Below are 27,951 nucleotides of genomic sequence, written 5' to 3'. Positions count from 1 at the left end.
TTGGAAGTTTTCCAGTTCTCTGTGATATTCCTTTAGTACTCACTCTGCAGTAGTGGGCCTGCAGGCCTCCTCTTCTGTGCTCCACACACAGCCCAGTCCTCGGGCTCTGGCACACACCTCACAGCTGGGATATAGAGCGCAGCCTTCAGCCTGGACACGAGCCAGAGACAGAGGGCTGCCCACCAGAGCCCAGCCCTGGAAACACAGGGAACCATTGCAGAGACACTGAGCAATATAACAGATATTTATGAACACTGCAGATTCATAAATGCTTTTGTGTGTGTGTGCTTGTGCAGTATGTGTGTGAACAAATGTGCAAATACCTGGTGCAGTAATATATTGTTGACAGGCTCCTGTGAGGGGAACAGATGAATCTCCTCCAGTAAGGTGGCGTTCTGGCCCACTACTGCCACCCGGTGGAGCTCCCCACGGTCTGAAACACACATCATTTATTTGGGTTTTATTTACAATATTGAATATAGTTTATTTCATATCAAAATGTATTTACATTAATCGAGGACGGTCATACAATTTTGATAGATTTTTCTAGTATTAAGTATTTAAACTGTTGTGTCAATTTTTTCATTTATATTAAATTAGGATTAATTAGGCAGCCAGTTTTAGTTGTTTTTATTTTCTTCCTTTATATTGTTTCCTTCCTTCCTGTCCCTGCATCCTTGTCTCCTCACCTGTCCCAAGGTGCAGGACTGTTCCCCTCTGCTGGTCTCCGCTGCCCGTCTGCGTAACAGCCAGCTTGGTGTATCTGATTCCCTCCCGGACCAGCAGCGGCGCTGCAGTAACACTGTTCTCCATCAGAGGGTGGTCCCTCACAAATGTCAACACCTTGTCGGGAAGTTTTAAGGAGGACTCGAACCCCTCAGCCCTCAAAGCATTGTTCAAACACTAAAAGATGAGGGGGAAAATTTGTAAAAAAACAAAAAATAATGTTTGAGTCATTTATGTTCATCTAATAATGAAAGGCATTGTATAAAGTAGAGCGGGTAATAGTACATCTGCAGTCGTTATGTGGTTGTACAGTTTAGTACCTGGCCAGGCCTTGGTGTGGGGACAGGTTCCGGGTTGATCCAGTTCTCGCAGGTCTTCTTTAGCTCTTTAAAGGGACCGTCCATCACTTTGTTGATGTCAGACAGACTGAAAACACACACTGCTGACAACTCCTCACGCTCCCTAAGAAGAAAAAAAGAATGGCGGGTTAACATTAACCCTAACCCCATGTTACTTCCCCCCCCCCCCTTGCTTGCTCCTTAGCTCACCACTGGGAGGTGAATACTCCATAGAAGTGTGTGCTGCTGGGGTCTCCTGGTGTGTGTTGCGTGGTGAAAACATCAGTTAGGACGTTGTAACGCTGACTGCTGGGCTTGTCCTCACACACCAGCTGGGCCTTGAGGAAGGTGGTCCAACGTCGCTGCAGAGTCTTCATCCCTCCGACATCGGACTGAACAGCCGGGGGGGGGAAACACACGCCCGACAGTGAATTCACATGAGGCCCTCGATCGGTCAACTGACCAATGATTCAATCATGACGTTGGGTTACCTTGCAGACTCGTGCCACCCTGGGCACTTTGACTTTGGTGTAGAGATCATACTCTTTGGCCACCTCAGTGAAGAAGAAGTAGATTTTGTCATCGTCTCCTGTTGGGTTGCTGTCTGCAGACTGCTTTATGAAGGCTGAGCTCACAAACTCTGGGTCTGAGAAAGACACACACACAATGTGACTTTTTCTTGTGGGAGAGTATGAAAGTGTGTGTTTGTGTCTTTACGTTTATGTGCATATGGGTGTTTAGTGAGTGAGTGTGTGCAAGCGTGCATGTGTGTCTCACCACTCAGCCAGTTGATGGATCGCTCGGTTCGGATGCGCTCCTGCTCAGCGCCCGTTGCCCGGGAGATGTCGAACAGCGTTCCCAGGAAGTTGCTGGTGGCCGCTGTGTATAGGGTACCAGCTAGACAAAAGAGAGAGAGAGAAAGAAATAGAGAGAGAGAAAAGTTAGAACCTTGGATCAGGATGTAATTCTGATCAACCAGACAACAAACACACAAGCAGATTAGTCAGTCCATTGGTTATCCATTCCCACCTGCCATAACAGCCGTGTAGTGCTGACTGGGCTCAAAGGGACACTTGCCCTTCCCCGTCTCCATCTTCACCCCTCCATCCTCGGCTTTCTCCAGTGTGAAGGAGGAGAGCTCCTGCAGGAAGAAAGAGAAGAAGTTACAACTACAACGGCAACACAAAATTAAAAAAAGTTCATTGTGTAGATTATTCTTTTTCCGCTGCTGTCTCGCTCGTGTTTTATTATCCTCTAAATGAATTATAGTGAAAAATCTTTAGTTTCAATTGGATCTCTACGGGTTGTCGGCTTAAAATTACACTATAATTATGCTTTTTTTTGCTCTTGTGCTAAAAGCTTTGGTGACGCTAGTACTTTAAGTACCTTCTAGAAAATGTCACTTGGAAAAAAACATCTTTTGTTGGTTGACTGGCAACCAACATTTTTCTAATAAGTGCAGAGGACAAGTGTTTGAGTAGAGTCTGGAAAAAAATATGTTTAATTGTTTAATAATGCCTCGCAGTAGTGGGATAACTGTGTGTGAGTGTATGTGTGTGTGTGTGTGTGTGTGGTGTGTGTGTGTGTGTGTGTGTGTGCGTGTGTGAGTGTATGTGTGTGCCCTTCTGCCTGTCCCTTTAATGAAGGACTTTGGGTGTGAATGAGTGTGGGAACTTATCACAAAGATGCATTTGCAGATCTTAATGCTCATGCTGTAGGTGCAAACACACACAAATATACACACACACACACACACACACACACACACACTATACACAAACACACACACACCACACACACACACACACACACACACACATGCAAGCAAACACACACCAGTTTGGTATCATAGTGCGCTGCTGCTGAGTGCGTGCAGTGGTGTGATACATCTTCAGGCATAGATCTGTCCTGTAAGGTCTCACTAAAATATACACATTCTCTCTCACACACACACACACACACACACACACACACACACACTAACCAGGAAGGCACACTGGGGGTCGAAGGCATAGGTCCCACACACGTAGATGCGTCCGTCGTCCAGGAACTCCAGCAGACGGATGTAGTTGTTGCAGTCGACCTGCAGGAGGAGACAAACGCCCAGATATAAAAACAAGCCAAAAGAGTTTTTACCACCAGGTTCAATTCAGAATTTAGGAAGAATTTATTTTACTTGTGTATTAGTATCCATTTATTATATTTTGCAGTAGATGATTAATGCTCTGGCTCAGCTTCAGGATCATAAAACATTTTAAATATGTAAAAGAGGAGGTTCACTTTTGGTTAAAACGATAAGATGGATGCATGATAAGATATGCAATGTCTAAAATATATACCAGCGTTATTTATTTAAGTTGATATTGCTATTGTGACTACGAGTTTTAGAACCAAAATTAGAACAGAGGTGGTGCTGTATTAACCACAGGGAGCATGAGGAGAAAGGTTGGAGTGGATTCTGAGAACAAACGGAGCATCAATGATTCTGATTGGAAATTGGAGACCCCTCCCTGATGGGAGAGACACTTGAGACCCCCATTGCTACCAGGAGAGACCGTCCATACTATCTCACGCTAGCATGCAAACAGCAAATTAAGACCACTCATTTTCATGCATTAATAATAGACAAAACCCCACATTTGTGCCCCTCTGTAGGTCCATTTCTTTACACGCGCATTCATTCAGTCTGCAGCTATAATGGAAAAACACCCCCATTGTTCCTTCCCAGTTGCACTGAAACCATGACGCAGGCAGAATTCAGTAAGCTTGTGTGTGTGCGTGCGTGCGTGTGTGTGTGTGTCTTTGCGTGCCATCTTGGGTGAGCTCCAGGCCTGAGTCACCTCCGCCGCAGGGACCTGATCCACTCTGATGCCCAGATCATGTCACCCAGACCCGCCCCAACCACCCCACCACCAGCCTGTCCCGAGAGACGGACAGAGAGCCAAAGAGAGAGAAAGAGAGCTCAGGCTGGCAACAATGGGATCAGCCTGGGATTAGCTATTTCATTGGTCCAAATTAACCTCATTCGTACTAATAAACTTCATTCACAATCTGGCATGAGATGAATCCAATGACTCGATTCTGTTCAATTCTATTCTATTTCAATGTGTTGGAGATAATAAACTAGAAGTCATTAGGTTTTATAATGTTAAAAGGTGTTTTTTCCTCCAAAAGGGTTATTACTCTACCAGATTCAGGTGTGTCGCTGAACCATCTATAGCCACAAAATGTGAAATTACCATAACACACATCTGTATTTTTATTGTCAGACATAATGTTGTTTTTTTCTTAAAGCTGCTATAATTATTATTTTCATATTATGAATGGATCAAATGACTACATGAAAATGTGAAGTGAAATAAAAGTGCTGTCCATAGTGACAAACCCCTCAGCTTCACATAGCCTTTTTAGCGTTGAATAACAACTCTGGACAATTCTAATGTTACTATTGATTGCTAGCACATTAGAAACAACAACTTTACGCGGCAATTATGTGTCAATCTTGTGTTTACAGCTTGTTGCACTGCCACTGAGTAGCCAAAGAAATTAATTCATGCAGGTCTTAAGGATGGAAACTTTGGAATAATAGTAAAAAGTGCAGGTGAATGAGCTCCTTTCTTTGATTTTCACATTGCTGACTGATGTTCTGTCTGTTAACGTCCATAGTGTCTTTCTATACCTCCTATACTTATATAGAATATACTATTCACATATATACAGTAATTTCACTTAAATACACATATATAAGGGAAATTGTCAGCATTCATTTCACCCAGTGAGTGCAAATACAAATCTTGGCTTATGTGTCAATCCACCCAAGCCTATTACCTTCATGTAACATTTTAAGTGTTGACAGACAACAAACCTGCGTGTATTCTATGAAAGAAAAACAACTCTCCAGTCAACACCAAATAATAATCACTGGTGCGTTAACTGTTTGTTCGGTCTTATGATCAAATGATGACATTAAATTCCAGTCTCTCTGGGTCAACTTCAAGGTAGTTTCTTGTCTTGTCCCTCTAATCTAATGTCTTATCTCCTGCAATGAGTTCTCCCTTGGTCTTGCATCAATGCTCCTCATCCTTCACTCCTATCTATCATTCTTCCCCATCCTCATTCCTTCCCTATCCCCTTCTTCTTAATCATTCATACTCACATATAATCTTGTAATAAATATCTTCTCAGAAAAAACACAACAACTTTTCTTCCCTGCCTTTATTGGTCGTTGACCTCAGCAGAAGACTTTGCTGATGATGATTGTATAAAACGGGTCAGATCGAATTTCACTTCTGTTCTGTCAATACGCTGGGCTTCCATCTGCTTCGTTTATCTTTTGATTTGACCTGAATACGTGTACTAAAGGCCTGTTTCAGACCTTTTTCAAGAGTAAATAGGTCATTAGAGGGCTACGATGGGGCTTATGATGCTCTATATCAGCCTGGTACTGCCAGGTAAACTGCAGAACCAATGGATGACTAAGACATTACTCAACACATACAGTTCCTGTGTACAGTTAGATTACTGTGAGCAGCTTGGTTCATGTCCTATTGTAGTCTAAGAATAATGAACTGTACAGCTCGAGTGTACAGTATGCTCTATTTAATCTGTTTCCTTAGATTGTTACTGGGCATCTGTGATTTCACATACACCACTCTAAACTCTTTTTGTATACACACACACCCCTGACGAGGTTTTGGCACAAGTCCCAGAACTTCCCATCCAATGCCTAACAGCACGGATTTGTGAAAACACACACACCACACACACACACACACACACACACACACACACACACACACACACACACACACACACACACACACAACACACACACACACACACACACACACACACACACACACACACACACACACACACACACACACACACACACACAAGCACAAATATAGGCCCGTGAAATCCAAAATTTCCAATCTCTGATGCCACTTGAACATCTGAAGGTTTAGCCACAATTTTAGTACAATATATAATTTAAGATTCAGTGACTACACCTCAAGATTTACATTTGAAAAACTACAATTTGAGTGATATTTTGAATACCACAGAGGCTCAGTTTAGGTTTAGGACATTTAAATGCTGCAAGGTAATTTATCTAGGCACAGTTGAACCAAACAACCTGTTCCTGTCAGAACTGAACATCATGTTAAAAGAAGATTGTGTGTGAGGGGAGAACACATGCACATGTGCACGCACGCACGTATGTACACACACACACACACACAGCTCTCACCTCCGTCTTTCCCTTTCCCACACAAGACTTCCTCTTTTCCTCCGGCACATCCCAAACAATCTGGAACAACAGGAAAGAGAGAGAGTTTAGATAAGTCATCAGCCATTGGCTTATCAGTAGCTCATTAGTAGTTCTGTTCTTTTATTTTCACCAATATAATAGTCAATTAGCAATTACCAACATTAACAGTAAAATGTATTTATGCTTAATCACCCAAGGAGTCCTAACCTCTGCAAACACTACTATAAAATCAGAAAATTGGCCCTGCAAACATTAATATTAATCATCACAATTACATGTATAAATCTAATTAATCGTTCTTTGGCACTGGACCAATTTCTATAGAAAAGTACTCATCTTTTTCTTTTTTTATTCTTGTGACAGAGAGAAAGTCATAAGTTGTTGGTAAATTATACAAATGACATGCAAAGGCCAGTCTCAGCCTTACGCTTCTGTTTATTTTTATTTATTTGGTTAGATAGTAACCCTTAAATTATTACTCAAAGATTTTGTGGATGTGCTTTTGTGAATGTACTTATTTATTTATTTTTATAAAAATTGATATCTCTCTTATGTTTGTACATTAAGTAGGAAGCCACAAGTTAGCTTAGCTTAGCATAGCATAGACTGGAGCATAGGAATCAGGAAGAAACAGAAAGGGAGCCTGGCTTTGTCCAAATGGTTAAAGAGCAAAACCAGTATCAGTACCTCCATAGCTAGCTTACATAGTTATTGCCGGCTGACTCTAGCTTTATATTTAGCGTACAGCTATGAGTGGTACTGATCTGTTCATGTAACTCTTGAGAAGAAAGTGAATCCCAGTACATGCATTTCCTTAAATGGTTAATGGTTGCTCCTTTAACTCTCTGTTCCTGGTTGGTTTAATCTAATGAGTATTTAGATAATGATCCTCCAAATCAGTTTATAAGAAAATCAATACAGTGTTAATAATACATTGAGACAAACATAATGAACAATGACGCAACAGACACAGACACACAGACACACAGACACACAGACACACACACACCACACACACACACACACACACACACACACACACACACACACACACACACACACACACACACACACACACACTTCCTACCTTTCGTGGTTGGTTCAGTTTTTTGGTGTCCACAGCCAGTATGGCATCCCTGGCACCCAGGAACAGCATACCTGTTGACGGGTCCAGTAAGAAGGTGCTGAAGTTGGCCACACCGTGGAGCTTATCCGGACCAAGAACGGTGTCTGTGGACCAGGAGAGAGAGATTTTTGTGCTGTCAATCATCCCACAATGATTCTCAAAGATGAGCTCAGAGGGCCGGAAGCAGGAAACTGACATAAACATGATTAGTGACTCCTTTAGCCATGTTTAAATGTATTTGTACATGTCAGACTAAATGGTTGACAGAATTAAATTACTTAATCAATCACCATATTCCCGGCATTAGGTTTGAAGAAATAAAGAGATGAGGGATGGAGGGATAAGAGATGAGAGTAACCCCTGTTTCACCCTGCCCTCTCACACAATCAGAGCTTCAGATCAACTCCTTTGAATCCTCTAAGTCCTTTTTTTTTTAATTTTAATTTTTTAAATAATTTTTTTCCTTTTCCTCTTTTCACAGACACATTCACAACGACCATCAGCTCGATTCGGTTTCTCTTCTTTTGCTATCTCCTTTATTCTTCAAATTGTCATCTAGGCTTCTTCTATCTATTTTTAAGGTAGGTGTACTAGTTTCCTAGTGCACAGTATATTGATTTAGAGTCAAATCCACTGCTGAGAGGGAAATACAATAAACGGAATTATGCATAATCATGAGATATAATAAATGATGCATTCATCTTTTACATAATACATGGTGTGTAATCTCAGATATATTTGTCTCTTTAATCTCAAAATTGTCCCATGAAACCAATCCCTAACGCTTTTGTGTTTCAGCTCTTGTTTGCTCTTTCCATCTTACTCCATCCTGCTCCATCATCCACTACAGGACAAAGCGTGTGTGTGTTTGTGTGTGTGTATGTGTGTGTGTGTGTGTTTGTATGTCCCATCTGCTGGGAGGAAAGAGCACAGCTGTGTACTGAACTTCTCTGGAGTTAGGATTTGCATGTGTGTGTGTGTGTGTGTGTGTGGTGTGTGTGTGTGTGTGTGTGTGTGTGTGTGTGTGTGTGTGTGTGTAGAATTTAGCAGTTTTATGAAGTCCTACAACACCGATCTTTGTTGATCCTCATAAAAAAAAGGCCAGAAAAGTTCTCTCTCTCTCTCTCACACTCACACACACACACACACACACACACACACACACACACACACACACACACACAACAAAGAAAGGAACTCTGCCACAGATTAAGTAGTCAGTGGAAAGATTAAAGACTGCTAATTAATAAAGCCTGTGATGTTAATTTTACCTCAAACAGACCGACAAGAGCAAAAGAATAGATTGCATATTACTCATTACACACATTACTCAGTGTATTTCGCAAACAAACACATAATGAAACATGACTTGTGACAATAACAAAGCCTACACCCCTGTTTGTGCAAACACAAACAGTAGCAGACAATTACACGTGTCGAAACATTTTGTATTTAATGTGCTAACAAAGCTCGTGGCTGGTGAAAAACATCCAGCATCTGACAGCTGGAGCTACACCGCCATAAGCCAGGTTGCATTAGAGTACTGCAGATATATCTGAATCCGTGTATATGTACACGTAATGTCAATCGATTATCAATTAGTTAGACTTAAGAAAATACTGTAGGTAAGTTTATTTTTCAACGGAAAATGTCCCGCTCTGTACAGATCACAGCCACAATTCAATAGCGTTATCACAACTTTCTTTTCTTATGTTTATTAAAAAATATATGTATAAAATAAAAATAAATAAAAAATGCAACCTTGTCTCCCAAGTAGCCGTATCATCCATAAACACACAGACTCGGCTCTAGGCATGGAACAGAATGAAAAGGTAGGAGAACAAAGAGCCTTCCTCTCCGTAATTGGCTTTTCTAACTCACCTAATAATATGGTCATTATATGGTCAAGTAAGAATAAAGGAGAGAACAAAAATCAAATGCACACACAGTATTATTTTGCAGGTAGAAGTTAGGAGGAGACAGTGTTCAATAGCTAAAGAGAAAGGAAAAGGAGTTGGATGTCAGTTCAAACAAGATGAAAAAAACACTCATTTATTTACCTTCATCAAGATAAAAACAGGAAGACAAGAATTACTATTAGAACAAAATATAGTCGGAGGAGAATCCTTTGAGGAACATGACTCCCAGTTTGGCATCTGTCGGCTGAAAGATTTAAACTAGTCTCCCGTTATGGGGGCTGGAACTCAGAGGACCGTATCAGGACGTTGTGATAACTAACCCTTGCCGTTGACATGGTTTTCCACTTAGAGCCTGTCTGTGTTGTTCTGTGAAGTAAAAAAAAGACCCCAACACACTGACATCTGCTTATAACTGAATCACAGACATTTTATCTCCCCCTGACTCCCTCATCCAGTCAGTCTGTGTCTGTTTCCTGTAACATTTCACATCAATGTCATTTCTCATTCATTAAAGGAGCCATCTGTTCTGCTAAAAGCCTCCGGGCAGTTAAATAACAAGCCACACGCTCTGATTTGCTCGCCGAGGGCCTGCACTTCCTGAAAATCAGCCAATGAGAGGAGAAGGGAGATGGCTGTTGAAGCAGATGACTACTACAGACAGAGGTTGGTGCACACGTACCGTACACACACACACACACACACACACACTTGTTTAACTGTTCCTCAAATACAACAAAGCTGCTGATCTGATGTGTGTATCTGTAGAGTTTTTTCCGTGTTGCCCTTGATTTAAAGTTTTTCTAGTTTTCCACTTACACACCCTGGGCTAATAAAGTAAACACTTCCCCCTCCTCAAGCTGTCAATCAAAGCTGACTTCAAATGAAAGCTGAAGGAGATGAGAAGGGAGGTAATACAACATTACAGACCTCCACATCTCATTCTCTCTGTCTCCTTCTTTTTCCTACTTTTGTCACCTCTCTTTATCTGCTCTGTCATCCATCCATCCATCCATCTTTCCATCAGCCTGCAGCCTCACATTGCCACTAGACACCAGTTCTTCAAACTCACTTTACAGCCTGTCCTTCCGCTTCTATGATTGTTAGTGACACAGGCCAAAGGCAAGGTCTGGAGAGATGTCCTTGTAAACTGGTCCTCGCTGGCTGTGTAGGACCTGATGACACACACGCACGCGCAAATGCACACGCACACACACACACACACACACACACACACACACACACACACACACACACACCACACTACTACTATACACACGGTGCCTCCACCTGCTGTGCACCCTAATGCAGACGGATGATTCCTAGAGCTACACCATCTGCCCTTGTCACACACAGCCACACACTAAAAACTAAAAAAAGCCTGACACATGCCTCGAAAAGAAATATATCGTGACAATTTTTGTTTTTCATCTCCTGTTTTTCTTTTATCTTTATGATGACATACGTAGCTGCTTGTTAGTAGCATTTTATGAATGAATCTGATTTGACACTTGTCACAAGGGAAGAGAAGACACTCTGCAGGTTGGGTAAACACCTTCTCTTTGTCAGCAGGGGCCCCCAGCTCACCACCACGGATCAAATATCACCTCCTGCCTGTGTGTCTTTGAGGTGTGCACATACAGAAGCCATTCATGTGTGATGTGTGTACCTGGAGATGTGCATGTGTGGTGGTAATATTATCAAAAGGACACATGTTACAAAGAAAAGGCAGGCCAGCTTTTGGTGTTTATCATTTTAAAATGGATGCATTGTGCCGCAGATCAAAGTAAATATGATGGTACTATTGTACAATAAATGAACAAAGAGAACTGTGTCTAATAAATCGGCCAGGATTAAACCTTGTTAACAAGTTCTTTGTGTTTGGTAACAAAACACTAAGAGGACCAAGTCTAAATAATGTTTTTTTAGTTTTTGTCTCATTTTTGGATGGCAGGAGAACCTGGTGGTAGACAGGTCGTGGACAGAGCTTCATCAGTTTGTCAGCTGCCTGCTGTGGCTGAAAAGGAGGATCCGGAGACAGCTGAGACTGAACTACAACACTGTAAAAACTTAAGCTGATGGATGCTAAAAAAAACTCTTTAAAGCTGAAGGCAACTGAAGGTTTGGGTGATAATCTAGTCTCATTCATCACTACAAGCGACCCATTCTACATTACAAATTAATTTGTATTATAAGAATATTGATGGTGCAGCTTTAAAAATAAACCTAAAGCCAGGAGTTGTTGTGTGATCCACTTCTTGATACTGACTTAGCCATGTCTCCAGAAGACTCAATAAAAACATTTGGAACAACACTGAAAAAAAAGAACATCCCACACAGACCTTAAAGTGCTTTATACATGCTGTGACATAACATGTATATAGCTGGGACAAAACACACGATTAAACACAAAATAAGGAACTACGTGTTCAAAATGATCTGGTGTCTAGAAAACATACCAACCAAAACACATGCTGTAAAAAAAAAAAAAAGAAAAAAAAAATCACACTGAGGGTATAATTTTAAAAAGCGACTGGTGTGAGTATAAATGAATAAGTAGTCCTAAAATACAAAATCCTCTCCCCTGCCATGAATCATTCATCCATTATACATTAAACATGACTGAGAGGCAGCCAGGGAGAGAGAGACAGCGTGTGTGTGTGTGTGTGTGTGTGTGTGTGTGTGTGTGTGTGTGTGTGTGTATGTGTGTGTGTGTGTGCGCGTGCCATGTCCATTAAGGGTTTAATAAACTGACTTTTGCTCTGGGGGGCCAACCCCTGGTCTCTAGCTGCAGGGCATTGTGGGATGGGACCATCCAGGAAGTGATAAATTATACACCTCCCTCCTCCAAATGTCAATCAAAACTGACAGGATGGAGAGAAGAGATGCAGAGAGGCAAACACATGCTCCTGCTCCGACAGTCTCACACACACACACACACACACACACACACACACACCACACACACACACACACACACCTACAGCAAGGCAGGACACAGCTGCATGGTCAACACAGTCCCACACACTGCAGAGACACACATTTATAGCGCTACGTATCATCCACTCAGCTCAATGCCGTTTCCTAGCTGCTGTTTCCTCTGCAGTCAGACAGATGTACTCCGCAAATATTCTTCCCCTCTGATATTATTTTTTACACTTTGTCCATCATATTTCACAAATTGGATGTCTTCTCTTGCCATGGACCTACATTATCTATGAATACAAAGGACTGTGGTGTTCCCATTGCTTACACCTCCATTACTTTGTGAAAAACAGTAGGTGCGCAGTTTTACTAAAGTAAAGTGTTTTTCACATTTTCACAACTGTGTATATAACATCAGACCTCTTACCTGGACATGTTGGTAGCTTTGCTCTGTTACCTGTTCGCTGTTTCTCTCAAATGGTACAACGTGTAACTATATCATTCTAATTTGGTGTTTCTTTATTTTCAGGCTTTATAGCTTTCCTGTATACTGTATACTAGGGCTGCACAATTAATCAAATTTTAATCACGATCACGATTTTGACTTCCCACGATCAAATTTGCGTGATCGAGCAATTATTTTTTTTAAAGCGTCATTTCATAGAACGCTCCGGGTTTTTTGCAAAGCCAATCTACCGCTACTACCGTCTGCTCATGAGCCAGTCAGAGTAGTTCACTGCACCCCGTGCATCTTAGCTTCAAGATGTAGACAGTCCCAGAGGACAGAGTAACGGGAGGAAAACTCAACAGATAGCAGTCGGTTATACGTCGGTATCAAGGTTTACCAGTTTGCCAGTAAATGCAACATTTGTCCCGTCTGTTGTTTTTCAGACAACAGCAGTGAGCAGTGCTAGTCGGTGCTAGTTAGCGTCTGTTAGCTGTTAGCTCCTCTGGGACGCACCGGCGCTAATGTCCTCGCATCCGCAGCAATGCTGTTTATATGGATATGGTTTAATTTTGCGTTACGTGACCCATTTCGTCTGTAAAGCCGTGCCTGTGTGGGATCTCTCCTCTCCTCTCTCTCCTCTTACTCCGCGCCCGGCCACACAGCGCCGGTCCACACTTCTGACATTTGTCTACGGTTTTAATTTTTTATTAACACAGCTTTATATTGTTAAATACGAGGGGCAAACCTGTGTTTGTACCAGTGTTTCCGCGGGTAACTCTGCTATCGCGGCCGCCACGGCGAAGAACACAGGAGAAGTTATTGAATGCAATAACTTCAGTTGGTAAAGTAACAGCGTGAGACGGAGCCTGCTGGACCTGGGCCAGAGATGTGACCCATGGCCAGAATATCATAGTTCATAAAAATGCAGTGCAGTGACGATACAGACGTTTCATACACACGTTGTGTGTATCCGCCATTCGACCCGTGCTGGACCCGTTCATGATGAGTCAGCCGTCTCCCTGTGAGTAGCGTCCATCACACTCCCTGTCGCAGTTATAAATAGCAATTTATAGACAATAAAATTTGTTTTGGCTAAAATCAACAAATAATCGTGAAAATAATCGCGATCAAAATTTTGATCAAAATAATCGTGATTATCATTTTGGCCATAATCGTGCAGCCCTACTGTATACACAGTATGTGTTCACTAACAAGTCTAAAACAAGAAACCATTGCAATCAGCAGTGTTTGATAGGCACCAAGCTGAAATCTATTCTGTTTTGAATGTGTGGTTAACAGTTGTGACAGCAGTGTGTTAGCATTAGAACAAAGTGCTGTAAATCCACAGTGCTGTGCAGACTGTGGTTAGACCTTTGAACATATAGCTCAGTTGTGTCCACTGACGTCTCGCAATTAGAAAAAAACTGTAATTGTTCATCCTTACATACTGCCCCTGCTGTTTATGGACATAATTGCATTTTGGGCTTGGTTACACTAAAAGCATGTACTGTACGTCCTCTGTATTATAACTAAAAATAAAAAGCCCAGCAGCAAGATATTTAGAGGATGAAATGGACTTCCATTGAATACTTTCTGTCAACTGCACAGACATGGTTGAATATATTATAAACCGTAGCTTCATTTGAATATAATTTACAACAAATACAATGCCTGTTTCCAACATCCAGACAATGAAAATGGTAACTGAGACTGCACTTGTGTGTGTGTGTGTGTGGTGTGTGTGTGTGTGTGTGTGTGTGGTGTGTGTGTGTGTGTGTGTGTGTGTGTGTGTGTGTGTGTGTAATGTTTGGTTAACCCCTTCTTATTGTTCCTAAGTGGTTCATTGTCTTTGCTTTGACTGATGACTGAAGTCAGCTATTCAAGCGTATCCTGTTTCTAGAGTGTGTTAAAGTAAGAGAGAGGCAGAGCGTTCAGAATGTCAACTTAAAATACAAAAATAAAGATAAGTAGCTTGGCCTGCACCTGCTGTTTAGACAAAATATCTTCTTCTGAACCTTGGTTTGACAAAACATCAGAGTCTCATTTTTGCATCAAAGATAGAGAGAGCGAGAGAGAGAGAGAGAGAGAGAGAGAGAGAGAGAGAGAGAGAGAGAGGAGAGAGAGAGCATGGAAAACAAGCCTCCCTTTGTAGTGGTCATGGTCAATTTCAGCCTTGTTTCAGTCAATGAAGGAGCCAAACAAAAGCCTCAAAGCATGAAAGCCGTGTGCTCATTAGATCCACGGAGAAACAGGTCCTCGTTAAGCTCCTGTTAGCATCAGTCTCTACATACCAATGCAGCTGAACGCTACAAAGGCTGAAACATCTGTGGGACATTATTTTATGTATGGACACTTGAAGTTGAAAGTTTAATTTCATGAAAGTGTTTGCAGCTGTGGTTTGGTTAATTTACTTGTGGAGTACAGTGAGCAATATCCAAAGAGACGTACCACGGACATAATTTGACACTAAATTGTGTTGTCAGAGCAATCGGGTCTCAATAGGAGAAGCATTACATTAGTTTACAAGATGAAAATCAGCGACACATATTTACATGGATGCACCAATGTCACAGCTAAATGAGGAAAAAAACGTATATATCACAGCACACCAAACAAATGGAACCAACAACAAAGTCGCTGATCCTGAAACAAGCAGAAATAACAACAAAGTCGCTCCCCACTCAGCTGAGAACACACACGTTAGAGAGTCTTGCAGCAAGGCCCTTCTAACAGCTTATTTTTCCTTTCCGTTGGATTTATTAGGAAATGCCTGTGTGCCAGTGAGTCTGCAAATACCATCAAGTCAAATGTAATAGTGTGTAAAAAAACCTTTTTATGGTTACTTTAATGACATATAAAAACAATTTTGTCCACTGAAATGAATTTCTTAATGAAAAACCAGCTTGTCCTATCAGAGTCGAGTGACAAATTTCTCACGAGAAAATCAATATACTGAGAAACAACACAATTTCAAGGACCTTTAAAAGCGAATTAAGGGATTTATGAGTTGTGTGTTCGACAACACTGAAGGTGGTTTTCATTTAAGTTGTTAGTTAAGAATGTTTGAGGAAGTGTGGAGATGCTGGTACACTAGGGGCAAGTCCAATATTCAAATGTGAAACCTACTGGCAGTGGCAACAGACGCTATGATATGAATAAGGTATCACTTCCTAATAAGACACTCTTTATAAAGAGTTTATATTAAGTAGGTTATGGCTTTGTTAATTGTTTGCATATTAGAAACAATTAACAAGAATAACGTTTGGGACGCAGTTTGTGAAAAATATCCTTGGCTTGGGCTTATCCTTTCAATTTGGTAATAATTCAGTCCTTCTAGTCAAGGCTTTTATACCATTTGAGTGGTCTTCCCTGTGAAATTAAGCTGCTTAAAAGACAAAGCAAGTGTAGAGGAGGATAAACATGGATTTTTCACAACCTGGGAACCCATGTAGTTCCCATAAATGGCTTAAAATGTATAGATAAAGCACTCATAAATTATGTATCACGCATTAATTAAGCCTTTAGTTACAACTCATAAAGCATGCGTAAAGAACGTAACTTTCTATAAGGTGGTACCCCATCGTAGCGCGTAGATTCAGAGGTGAAGAGATCAAACCCCAATGACCCGGCACACGGGCGGGTCATCTCTGAGGTTCTGCTTCACTGACACAAAAACACACACAACACAACACCACAACACACACACCCACACCAACACCACACACACACACACACACACACACACACACACACACACACACACACACAACACACACACACACACACACACACACACACACACACACACACACACACACACAATAATCCACTACAGGTTGGGAGAGGTGAAAAGGGAAAGACTGGAGGAAGGAAAAAAGGCCACAGAAAGTAAAGGATACAAGGACACATGGAAAGGCTGAAGTAAAGATGAAGGGGGCATCTTTGTATGGAGGAGGAAGAGGAGGTGGAGGAGGTCCAAGGTTGCAGTGGCTTGTTGCCCACATTTATCACTTAATGTTCTGCTATGCTGCTGCTACTTCTTCTTCTTCTTCTGTCTTTTCATTGTTCGCTGTTTTTTCCTGCGGTGTGTTTGTATTTGGATGATTTTAAATGAATAAAGTAGTGAACAAACTTCCAGATCGGCTGCTACTCTTAGTTCTTTTAAACCAAGGCTGAAGACCTTTTCTTTTTGATGTTGCCTTTCTTTAAATGGCTGTTCATTTCTTTAATGTTTAATTTCTTATACTGCACTGTAACTTTTATTCTTGTGTTTTATCTGTTTTTATTTTTAATTGTTTTTTAACTGTTTTGTGTAAAGCACTTTAAATTGCCCTGTTGCTGAAATGTGCAATACAAATAAAGCTGCCTTGCCTTTCCTGGCCTAGTGATAATAGTGATTCGGAAAAACAGATTCCTTTCTGGAACCTACATAGCTCCAATTCTCTCCCCCCCTTCTACCAGTTTCCAGCCTCACACTACATCTACCTTAAGTTGTCCATCACCTCCAAACTGACCTTTTCTCGTCCTCTCTGTCCCTCTCGTTTGCTCTCTCTGTCACCCCCCCCTTCTCTCTCTCTCTCACTGGCTCTTGGTGATAAGCAGTAGCACTACTAATCAGGCTTGCCCTAAATTCGCCCATGCCCTGCAGGATTAGCGAGTGTGTGTGTGTGTGTGTGTGTGTGTGTGGTGTGTGGTGTGTGTGTTGGTTTAGACACTAGTGCCTGCAGCATCCACCAGCCCTCACACATGAAGCGTGTGCACATATAGCCCAGTGTGTATGTGAGAGGGAGTTTCTATATGAATGAGTCATTGAATAAATACAATCCTGTTATTTTTATCTTACTCTAAGTAAGACCGTACTGCTAGATATATTAAAGCCATCCGGCTGCATGATATAAATATCTCTGCATGCATGAATCTGTTAATATAAATTAATAGCAGGCCCATTAAAAAGGAGAAAGAAGAGGTTGCATTTAAAATAACAAAACTATCCGCAAATATGTCTGGAAACCTAAATTATTTCATAACAACATCTTTCACACAAAGGTACTCCTGCCTGGCTGTGTTTAGGTTCTGGCTGGTGGACTCAGACTAAACAGTGAGACAATCTGTGTCTCTATAAAGCCAAACAAAGCCGGAGCAGCCATTAAATCTGTTACAGTTGCTCTGTACCTTTTTACCTTGTGAACCCTTTAAATGAGGTAATAAGTACCAGCATCCCTGACTGTGGCCTTGATGTGCAGTTCCACCAAATTGTTTTCATCGTGAACATGTTCCTTCTGAACATGACCCTTAAAATGATCCTTAAAATGAATCAATTCAATATACCAATTTGATCTCAAAACAGCATGTGACGTCAGTACACACAGGTTTTTATGCGCTTTAAAGCCGTTGGATGGAAATACTTTCACCAGCTTTATTCACCAGCACCAGCTTTTAGAGGTTTTTTTTAACCAAACTTCAGATAATTCAACAAGTGGATGGAAACTTAGCTACTGTTTCATCTCTCTTTTGAACAATAGGGATGTCCTGTACCTCTGTACTGTACTGACACAGATGTATTTTGTTCATTTGCTCTGATGATGTCAGAGTGTCCAAGTGGTTAATCTGATAGATAATGTATCCTAAACTGCTGAATGAGGTCATTGTCGACATCTACTCTGCCGAAGTGTAAGACTGAGTTGCTATGTGTTTTAGGGCTGCTATCCTGTTGTTGAGCCTGACCTTTGACCTCCCTGTGGTGGAATAAGAGAACTCCTCTACAAGGATCAATCACGTACACTAGGTAGTGTCTATAGTGCTGAAAGCTTAAAAAGGTGTGCATCACATCAGACACGCTTCCCCAGAGAAGGTAGGAGGGAAATTTTACAGCTTGTGTTCCATGGTCACGATTGTAATAGTCTTGTTACAGATGTTTCCCCTTGGGTAAAGTGTAAACAACAGGAAACCAAGCGAAAAATGGAAATGAAACAGAGAATAACATGGGCAGTAATGCCATTAGAGCAAGGTATCAAGGCAAAAACCAAATGGCGTGAGATTTACCCACTTGTGCCAACACCACAGGGACCTTTAAAAGCACACACACACCTCTAAATTATTGGTGGTTTTGGTTCATGCTTATTATTAGATTAAGGCCAGTAAATACTAGGGGTGTCAATCGTCATTGGTCTCCCGATTCCATTACAATTATCCTGCCAACAATTCAAATCGACTGATTTCACAATGCATCACCTCCTTTGTATTATTATATTGGAGCTCATGGTTTTAATCAACAAATTCAAGCAGTCAGATATATATGACCTCCCCTTTTTATTGTGTCTGCTCTTAAAAAAAGACACTTCCTGAATGTAGCAGAGTCAGAACACAGCAGAGAGATGACAAAAAAATAAAAAAGCAGCGACCGGAAAACCAACAAGTAACACCATTAGGCATTCATCGATGCAGAATAGTCCAGGTCCGCATTGTGACGCATCGATGCAATGATTAATTTCAATGCCCCTAGAACACACTGTGTTACATATAGGTACATAGAGACACACACACCTCACACAAACACACATTAAAACGGGCTCTATTGCAACTACGAGCATGTGTGCATGTACAGTATGTGTGTCTGCGTATGCTACCAAAGAGTACACAATGCACTATATCCCCTGTGTAATTGGAAAATCCATGCAACAGCTTTAATTTCTTCTGCAGTTCTTTTTGCCTTAAAAGTTAAGTGCACGTCTTTATACGCTGCACACACAACCACAGAGACCCCACACATTTCTCATTATAGCTGCAGAAACCACACGGAGCTAGATAACATCTGCATGCAGGCGCACGCACGCGCACACACGCGCACACACACGCACACACACGCACACACACGCACACACACACACACGATTGATACCATATTGAAGGGCTGAAGCAACAGCTGGTCAGTGTCACATGACGTGTCACTGATGACCCGCCAGCCAAAGGTCAGAGTTTGCATGCTGTTTGAGCTGGAAGATCAATAGGACCTCAATCCATATGCACACACACAGCAGCACACACATTATTTGGTTTAGCTTTTATTTACTTACAAAAACAAAGATGAAACATCAGATCGAGGTGACAAAGAGGTTTGATTTTGTTGATAATTAATTCATTTAAATATGACCACTTTAATGTGCTGTATTTATATAGCGCTTTAATGACTTAGACTTCTCTTTATTCATCCTTTTGGGATGAATCCCGCAAGGAAATTGAAATTTCCAGCATCAGTTTTAGCAAGAATACAGTGTAGAAGACAACATAAAGAAAACAATGCTGAAAAGTTGACAACATGTTTAGTCTTGTCTAGTCGTTGTCAACTCTTCTCTGAAAAACCACAAACTATCTCTGTTGGTCATGTTGGTTTCATGAAAGAAAAACCAGAAAGATTCTGAGTAAAGGTCTTTAACTGAAACTGAACCACACAACATCAACCACAGTATGACAGAGCCCAGAAAGACAGGTGATAATGCAGTCTCATTTTGATGACATTGTTGAGGGTTGAAGGAAGAAAAAAATCCCATGTCTGGCCTTATCTGTAGACACAATGATTTAGTCATTAGAAAAAGCCAATTCCCTGTATGTTGCTGACAATGACAATGTTGCACAACCTATTGTCTCAGGCAAATCTGTAACAATATTTAACAATATAAACAATTTACATGGCCTACACATTGGTTGTCTGTAAAGACATAACAATAGAGAGAGTTAATGGAAACTCAGAGAACAGGCTTTAGCAGCGAGCTAGCAGTTTGTCCATTTCTGGAGCAGATAGTAATAGAGGCTAATAGGGAAGGGAGACTGATCTAATCAATAATAGATACATTAATTAGCAGCCTGCTACAGGAGAGGAGATGAGAGGGGAGGAGAGGAAAGGAGTGGATGGAGAAGAGAGGAGAGGAGACAACACAACAACTATTCATCATTATGTCCCCTTTGCCATTTCCAATCTCTCTTCCCCGGCTCAACTCTGTGCCTCACAATGTCATCACTTGTACCCTGAGGCAAGAATCCAAGGTCAAAGGTCACCTTATTAATAGTGATTTCATTGTGTCTGAGACAGAAGCAAAGGAGTGGAGACAAGAGTAAAGATGAGTATGGAGGTGTCAAGAGCAACGCTCATGACTAATGACAAAAGCTAGCGATAAATAAGTGTGGGACAGCTGAGACTAGCACTTTAACACACGGGGAGAGGAATGGAAAGACTACAATTTAACTCAAGAAAAATATAATGCAGGGCCACACACCAGTCCTGCACATGTCTCATTAACATTGGTAGAAACCATAGGTCTACCTCCCATCTGGTAAAGAAAATATCAGCCAGCTGGAGAGACCACCAAGACGGCCACAGAAACACACACTCACATACCAGGTGACTCCACATCCTCCATACCACAAACTCACACACACACACACACACAAAACTCACACACACACACACACACACACACACACACACCACACACACACACACACACACACACAAACCTTCTGCTTCCGTGGTCCACATTTGTTTCCATCATTACTACCAAGTGTCATCTTAGAAACCTATTAACGTACAAATATTTTGATAAACCCTTGCAATACCCATGTGTGGCAAAGGTTATAAAACACAAATCATTTGTAGGACTGTGCCGGGCCAAAACGTCAGTTGCTCGCATGTTAGTTACTAGTCAGATGCATGTTAGGGGCAGAGGTAGAGTTAGGGACTTGAAAAAGATACATGGAACACATTTGGAAATTGAACTACATTGTTGTGCGCCAGTAATAGTGGCAATGGGAGAAAATAACTGTATGTGAATTTGTTCAATTTTGTTTGTATGTGTGAATAGGTCGTACACATACAGAAGTTGCTGGTCCACGATGTATTATTTATTTCTATTTAAATGTATTTGTTACATTTTGTTTTAAAAAGTTAGGAAAGCCATGTTTACAGTCACTTCCACACAGTGTGGCTTACAGCTTAATAAAGAAAGATTGGTATTGGATCAGTTCTTGGTATTAGCCAATACCCAAAGCCCAGGTAACAGTATTGGTGTCAGTATCAGTATTAGTTTCATTACTGAAAAGGATGTGTTGAGAGCAACACATCTCCATGCTTCCTCAAAAACACCCATTGTGTTCATGATGTCTGGGGACAGTGTGTTGGCCACTGACAGAGACCAGAGATCAATGCACCCATCATTTAACCATTGGCTACTGACTAACCTTGAGGGTATGCGTGTGTTTTTTCTGAGGGGAGCCGTGTGAATGCCAAAATGCTTCAATCCTACATTTCTGCCATCTGAATAGGTGCCCAAGTAAGTGTTAAAGTCTGAATTAAATGTAGATTGAATAACCCTCATAAGTCTATTAACACTAGTAATATAACATATAAAAATGTAAATCTTTGCCTCATTTCCTCAGTCTTTCCCACTCCCTGGACTTGTTCCAGGGACAGTAGTTGGTGATCTGCATAGATCCAGGAGCCTCTGCTGGAACTCTGTGTCCCAGAAAGGGTCATCCTGAGTGGGGAGAGATGCTCTCAGCGCCTCCCTCTTCTCTGCTACTCTCTTCTCAGTTTCATTCAGTGTAAAAAAAACAATGGGCGCATTGTCACTGAGACACAAGCGCCTCTAAACGCTCTCTGTCTCACTTTACAAAAAATGACTGTCTTTTCCTGGACTACTGTATAAAGTCCAAGCTACAAACTCACTAGTGCATTTCAGGGCTAAAATCATACAAACACACACCTCGCCATGTGGCTGTCAGTGTATTTATATTAGAGGTTCCACTCGACTTGTTCTCAGTAGACACTGACACAAACATGGCACCCTCTTTGACCTGTGACCCCTCTCTCCATGCAGTCTGATCCTTTCACACACTTCTAGCGCCACAGCAACTGATAACACTGGTATCAGTGTCATTGTGTGTGTGTGATGGTGGAGGGAGGACGATGACCTCGCAGCTGCACAGAAACCGGTCTTGCCGAACAACATGATGAAAACATAGAGACTTTCCAAAACAGAGAGGCAGAAAGACCCCAAATACAAGAGATTCAGAGAAAAGCTTCCTTGTGCAAACGCAAAATCCAGGGCTTGCACTCCTCTTTTTGGCTGCTACCCTCTTTCCTTCCATACTTGGCTGCTTTATCAAGGTCAGCTGGATAGCTTGTTTTGATGCTCCTTCAAATTGCATTTGTTAGCAGTTCACTACCTCACTCTCTCTGAGTGTGCGTGTGCAGATATAGAAAGCTATTTTACATAGCAATGAATCATACAAAAGGGGGGTTGGAGGGGGGGAAGAAGAAGAGAGGAATAGGCACAGGGGAATGTGAATAAATAAAGGTACTATAGAGCGTGATGGGAGTGACAGAGCGAGTGAGAGACACAGCAGCAGGCTGGAAACGGAGGTGATAGAGAGATAAAGAGAGCGAGCCCCGGTAGTGAAGAGCGAACACGAAAAAGCCATCTGCACCGCCATCTGAAAAATTCTTGTGATTGTGCCAAAATGTCTCTTTTTTGTACTTATATGAGCAACTAAAAACATCTTCAATGAAACCCTGCAATGGAAGCTTTTAAGAGGCTATCACTGTAACACCAGGTATTGTTGAGTGTTCCTGTTATTTGTGCACCTCGGTATACTTACTGCACGTAGAATAGTTGATAGGAGATGATAATAATAGAAGATGATTTTTGTATATCTTGATGAGATATCATCTCTTCTCTGAGAACTTACTGACCGGAGGTGGAGAGATGGGAAGTGAAAAGTGTCCAGATCTAGAATTGCAGTGAAACTGGGGCCATTTTCTGAGCTTTGGTTTTGTGTGTGTGTGTGTGTGTGTGTGTGTGTGTGTGTGTGTGTGTGTGTGTGTGTGTGTGTGTGTGTGTGTGTTAGGTGATATATAGCAGTAAAGGTCGATGGGTTAAGTGCTCTGTTTTTGTGAAATGGCCGCTGAGGTCCTCTGTGTGTCTGCAGAGCTGATAGCTTTATCTGTCCTACAGGCATGGGTCAGAATCAAGAGACCAAACTGAAAGAGCAGATGGAGCACGGTGCATCTCTGGTTCAGACATCAGTCTTTTTAGGTCTCATTTATCTGGGAAAGCTGACTAAAAACACACTGAGGAATATATGAGGAAATAATCACTAACTGTCAATAACCACCACCCTGATGATGGATGTTACAGGTGCAGATGATGTAGATTGGTTGGAGATGCATCAAAACAGTTGTATGTAGCTTGGATGAAAAAATATGTTGTTGGATGAAAACGTGGTATTTCCAAAATGGCAACTTTCCAGGAAGTGAATGAAATGCAGCCTTTAATTCGGTTCAAATTCAAATGGATTTGCATGAGCCAAAAGATTATTAAACTTAGACCTGGTCGTGTAATGACTCTGCTTAAGCAAACACATAACTTAAAAGCTCATCAGCCAAACACATTCTGTAGATTAAAGATGTCCAAGAAAGAGAAACAACAACAAATGTACTTGCATGTCTAATAGGAAAACAAATATTTTAGTGTGTATTTGTGTGTGAAAGTTATGAATCTCTGACCCCAAGTCATTGTCAACCTTTGGCCTGTTGTTGAGTTGAATGACCTAAAAAAAGCCACACCTCTTACACACAACACAGTCACATATGAATAAAACATTTGTTAAAAGAGATCAGGGTGTGTGATTATCTGTCACAAACAATAGATCACTGCAGTGTCACATGGGATGAACGCCCTAAGTGTGTCTACCCCATACAGTAGGCTTTATTTATTCATTGTCTGCCATGGTCAAAGCCTCCTGCATTAATACTATAACATAACAGACTTCAAAGGTGCTATTCATCTTTAGAGATAGATCAATTAGTGTTTAAATTAGCCCATTATATGATGTCATAAAAAAAAAAAAAAAAGAATGGCAAAGATACTGCATGAGGTGAAAGGGACAGGTGAATGCAGGCCTTTGTGTTTGTGCGTGCGTGCCTAAGAATAATTAGATCTCATGCTGTTAACCTTCTTTCTCTGTGTTTAGCTGGAAATGCAGGTACTGGACAGTATCTTGGCTAAGCCATCATCTTCTAAAGAAGGTAACCTTAGACAGGCAAGAAACTCTCTCACACACACACATACATACATACATACATGCAGGTTTTACACTTTCTAAATACAATGATGAGACTTAGTGGGCCTTGTAGTACTTCATACACAACACACGCATGCACACACACAGACAGACACACAGACAGACACACAGACACAGCAAAGAGAGAGAGACAGTTCATGCTAAATAATTTATGTGTATTATTTTTACATGGCTGAAGCTCCTGTGCTGATTCACTGCACTGTCACGGCACACACACGCGCACACACACACGCGCTAACACACACACACACACACGCACGCGCTAACACACACACACACACACACACACACACACACAGCCGAAATTTCAAACATGTTTAAATACACATTCAGCATGCACGCACCATTAAGTTCCACTGAAACATTAAACCTACGGCATGGTGTTTTCTGAGCTTGAGTCTCTGATGTTAAAGCAGTTAGAGCATTTTAACACAGAAGGGGAGTGAGGGAGTTAAAGGCTGAGGCAGATTGTTGATATGAAACATTTAAAGTGAGGCAAGATGAGGGGTGAGAGGAAGTTCAGAAAGCCACTTCTCTGCAACTCTGAGGCCTGTTGGAGCTTCAGTAAATGATGAGTGGCTGTTGGTCAATATTTTCCTTTTCATTCATTTAAAAACAAGAGTAACACGCAAATGTTGTTAAACCAGTTACACTCACAGATAACTGTACACCAATGGTGGATTGAGTTGCATGGGGACTACGTATTAGGTTTAGTTCCCGATCTCGGTGCAGGGGAAAACAACCTCTAACATAGAGGTACATTTGGAGTTCAACTTGACTCTGCAACAGAATTGGACGTTACACCCTTGTCAGTCATCTTGATTAGATGTCAATCTGTTGTTGCTTTAAATGTGTTATTGCTTTGTTAATAAAATGTGAAAAAAAAGTGAATTGCAGTTGGTGTTTGCATCTATTCTATATATATGTTTTTAATATATATAGAAACTGTTCACCACAGCCTACAACCTCCCTTATCTTAGCTGCTGGAATTCTGTAGAGGGTTCTTGGGTTTCATGAAAGGTGCGACATAAAATCTATTATTATTATTGTTATTGTTCTGAGTAATACCAAAGGACGCAGCAAATAACCAAGTGTAAATTTCAGTATATCTAGCCATGCATGTTCAAAATGCAAAGGTATTATACTGCCAATAACTACATCAATCAATAGATAAATTCTCTCTCTGAAATCAATATTCTCCACTCCCAGTTGGAGAGAGTAAAGGGGTTCTTCATTTCCAGCCTGTGTGGACTGCATATGTTCCAGTCTTGGATCCATGTTTGTAAATTCAAGACAATAATCTGACAGTGAGAGCTGGGAAATACCACCACCACTTAACTGATTGTCTGCCCTCTCTGCTGTGTGAGACACTAATGTGACACACATCCCTACATACATTGGACTAAATATAAATATAAATTATATATATAATATGTGCCTGCAGGGACGAGATAATGTAGATTTGACATTTAGAAAATGTCAGTTGTTGCGAGGAAGTGAAGAAGATCGAGGCAAAAAGAACCACACACACACCAACACACACACACACCACACACACACACACACACACACACACACACACACACACACACACACACACACACACACACACACACACACACACACACACACAACACACACACACACACACGGATTGTGGGTTTCCCTTCTAGAGCAGGCATACTGTATCCCTGCATTACCCGGAAGCTATTTCCCTCCCCACACACTCAGGCATTATTGTATACAACCTAATTGCTATATGCTCCTATCTGGTTCTACAAATTCTGCTCTCTGACAACATGAGTATGTTTTTTAAAGTATTAAATAGTAAAATATTGCATATTGGAGCGCTAAACCCAAAATACACTATCTTAGCCTCTGCTGCTGTCAGTGGATCTTATTAAATGTTTCATTGACTAATTCATTTCTGCCTTTCCACTTAAGTTCTTAATAAAAAGAGAACATTCTCAGTAATTTTCATTGGCTAAGTATTACATTACACAGGAGTATACAAAATAGGCTTTATCATGTGGTTAATTATAGACTATTTATTCATAGAATTACTAGAAAACATGCTATATCCTAATACATATCCCTATCAAGATGTATAAAATGTTGGCTATATCGCCAAGCCCTGTATGGGGCAGGTTACAGTTAGTATTGTACACAACATATCAGGGCTGCATATTGTTTGAGCTTTAACTTCTTCAATGCATCAGTATTTGATGTTGAACACAAGCAAGAAAAGAAGTTCCCCTACATGTAGATACAATATTGTCTTTAATAAGCAAAATACTGACATAAGACAAGAGTACTCTGACCAAAATGCGAAGAATATTACAACGTTTTCAAAGCCAGCTTTTGGAACTAGACAGTTATTTATGAGCTACCAAATCCAATATGTGCACTATGATAGAGGCTTTGTAATGTAGCTCAGCGTAAATTCTTTCAGGAAGACATAACTATTAATTTATGCTCTCCTAAATCAATTCAGCTGTTATCCAAATAATGTACAATTTATCATGCTGTGTATAACTGTCGCATTTCTGCAACTAGTCTCTCCTGATTGAAATGTATCTCAGCGTAAATCCTTTCAGGAAGACCTCACTCTTAATCAATGTTCTCCCTAACTCAAATCAGCTGTTGGAGGCGTTCACCTTCCTCCTAAACCAATCAGAATCATACACAAATGGCAAGGGCCAATCACAGAGTCACAGCTGTGCTTTAAATCTGTTTCTCCTTTTGCTATCAGCTGTCGTTGCAGGCAAAGACTGCTACCCTCCACCTCCCCCTCCACCTCCAGTCATCTACTCCAGCTGACTGGTCTGGTCTTCGGGCTCCTTTTTTACCACCACCGGTGTCTAGATTCCATCAGGGGGGTCTGATGGTTCTCTACCCCTATATAGATATACGAAATGGAGTCTAATCACCAAAGACTTCAGACTTTTTATTTGAGCTGTACAATAAATTTTATTTGCATATCTGGAAACATGTCTCTCCTGATTGAAATGTTGTGTTGATGCTAGGGGTGTCAACATTTCAAAAATTGATAAAAATGAGAGGCA

The 27,951-nt window shown here is 41.1% G+C and overlaps 1 protein-coding gene and 1 long non-coding RNA gene across 2 annotated transcripts in view; one reads left to right on the top strand and one right to left on the bottom strand.

The window, feature by feature from the left end:
* Window positions 1–27,951, bottom strand: part of sema4f (sema domain, immunoglobulin domain (Ig), transmembrane domain (TM) and short cytoplasmic domain, (semaphorin) 4F) — a 55,892-nt gene that overhangs the window by 2,550 nt on the left and 25,391 nt on the right. The window contains exons 2-12 of the mRNA XM_032544625.1: window positions 7,424–7,566; window positions 6,316–6,375; window positions 3,049–3,147; window positions 2,094–2,205; window positions 1,842–1,961; window positions 1,556–1,710; window positions 1,275–1,456; window positions 1,047–1,188; window positions 690–903; window positions 324–433; window positions 44–195 (exon numbers count right to left, since the gene is read on the bottom strand). Of these exons, the coding sequence (XP_032400516.1) occupies window positions 44–195; window positions 324–433; window positions 690–903; window positions 1,047–1,188; window positions 1,275–1,456; window positions 1,556–1,710; window positions 1,842–1,961; window positions 2,094–2,205; window positions 3,049–3,147; window positions 6,316–6,375; window positions 7,424–7,566 (1,489 nt within the window). The remainder of the gene's footprint in view (window positions 1–43; window positions 196–323; window positions 434–689; window positions 904–1,046; window positions 1,189–1,274; window positions 1,457–1,555; window positions 1,711–1,841; window positions 1,962–2,093; window positions 2,206–3,048; window positions 3,148–6,315; window positions 6,376–7,423; window positions 7,567–27,951) is intronic.
* On the top strand, window positions 18,985–20,686 carry LOC116707312 (uncharacterized). Its single transcript, XR_004336459.1, has 3 exons — window positions 18,985–19,098; window positions 20,234–20,237; window positions 20,675–20,686. It is a non-coding gene; the product is annotated as an uncharacterized LOC116707312 (long non-coding RNA).

The sequence above is a fragment of the Etheostoma spectabile genome, chromosome 19, assembly GCF_008692095.1.
Source record: "Etheostoma spectabile isolate EspeVRDwgs_2016 chromosome 19, UIUC_Espe_1.0, whole genome shotgun sequence".
NCBI lineage: Eukaryota > Metazoa > Chordata > Actinopteri > Perciformes > Percidae > Etheostoma > Etheostoma spectabile.
The sequence above is the reverse complement of the archived record's forward strand: the minus strand, read 5'-3'. Positions and strand labels throughout refer to the sequence as shown.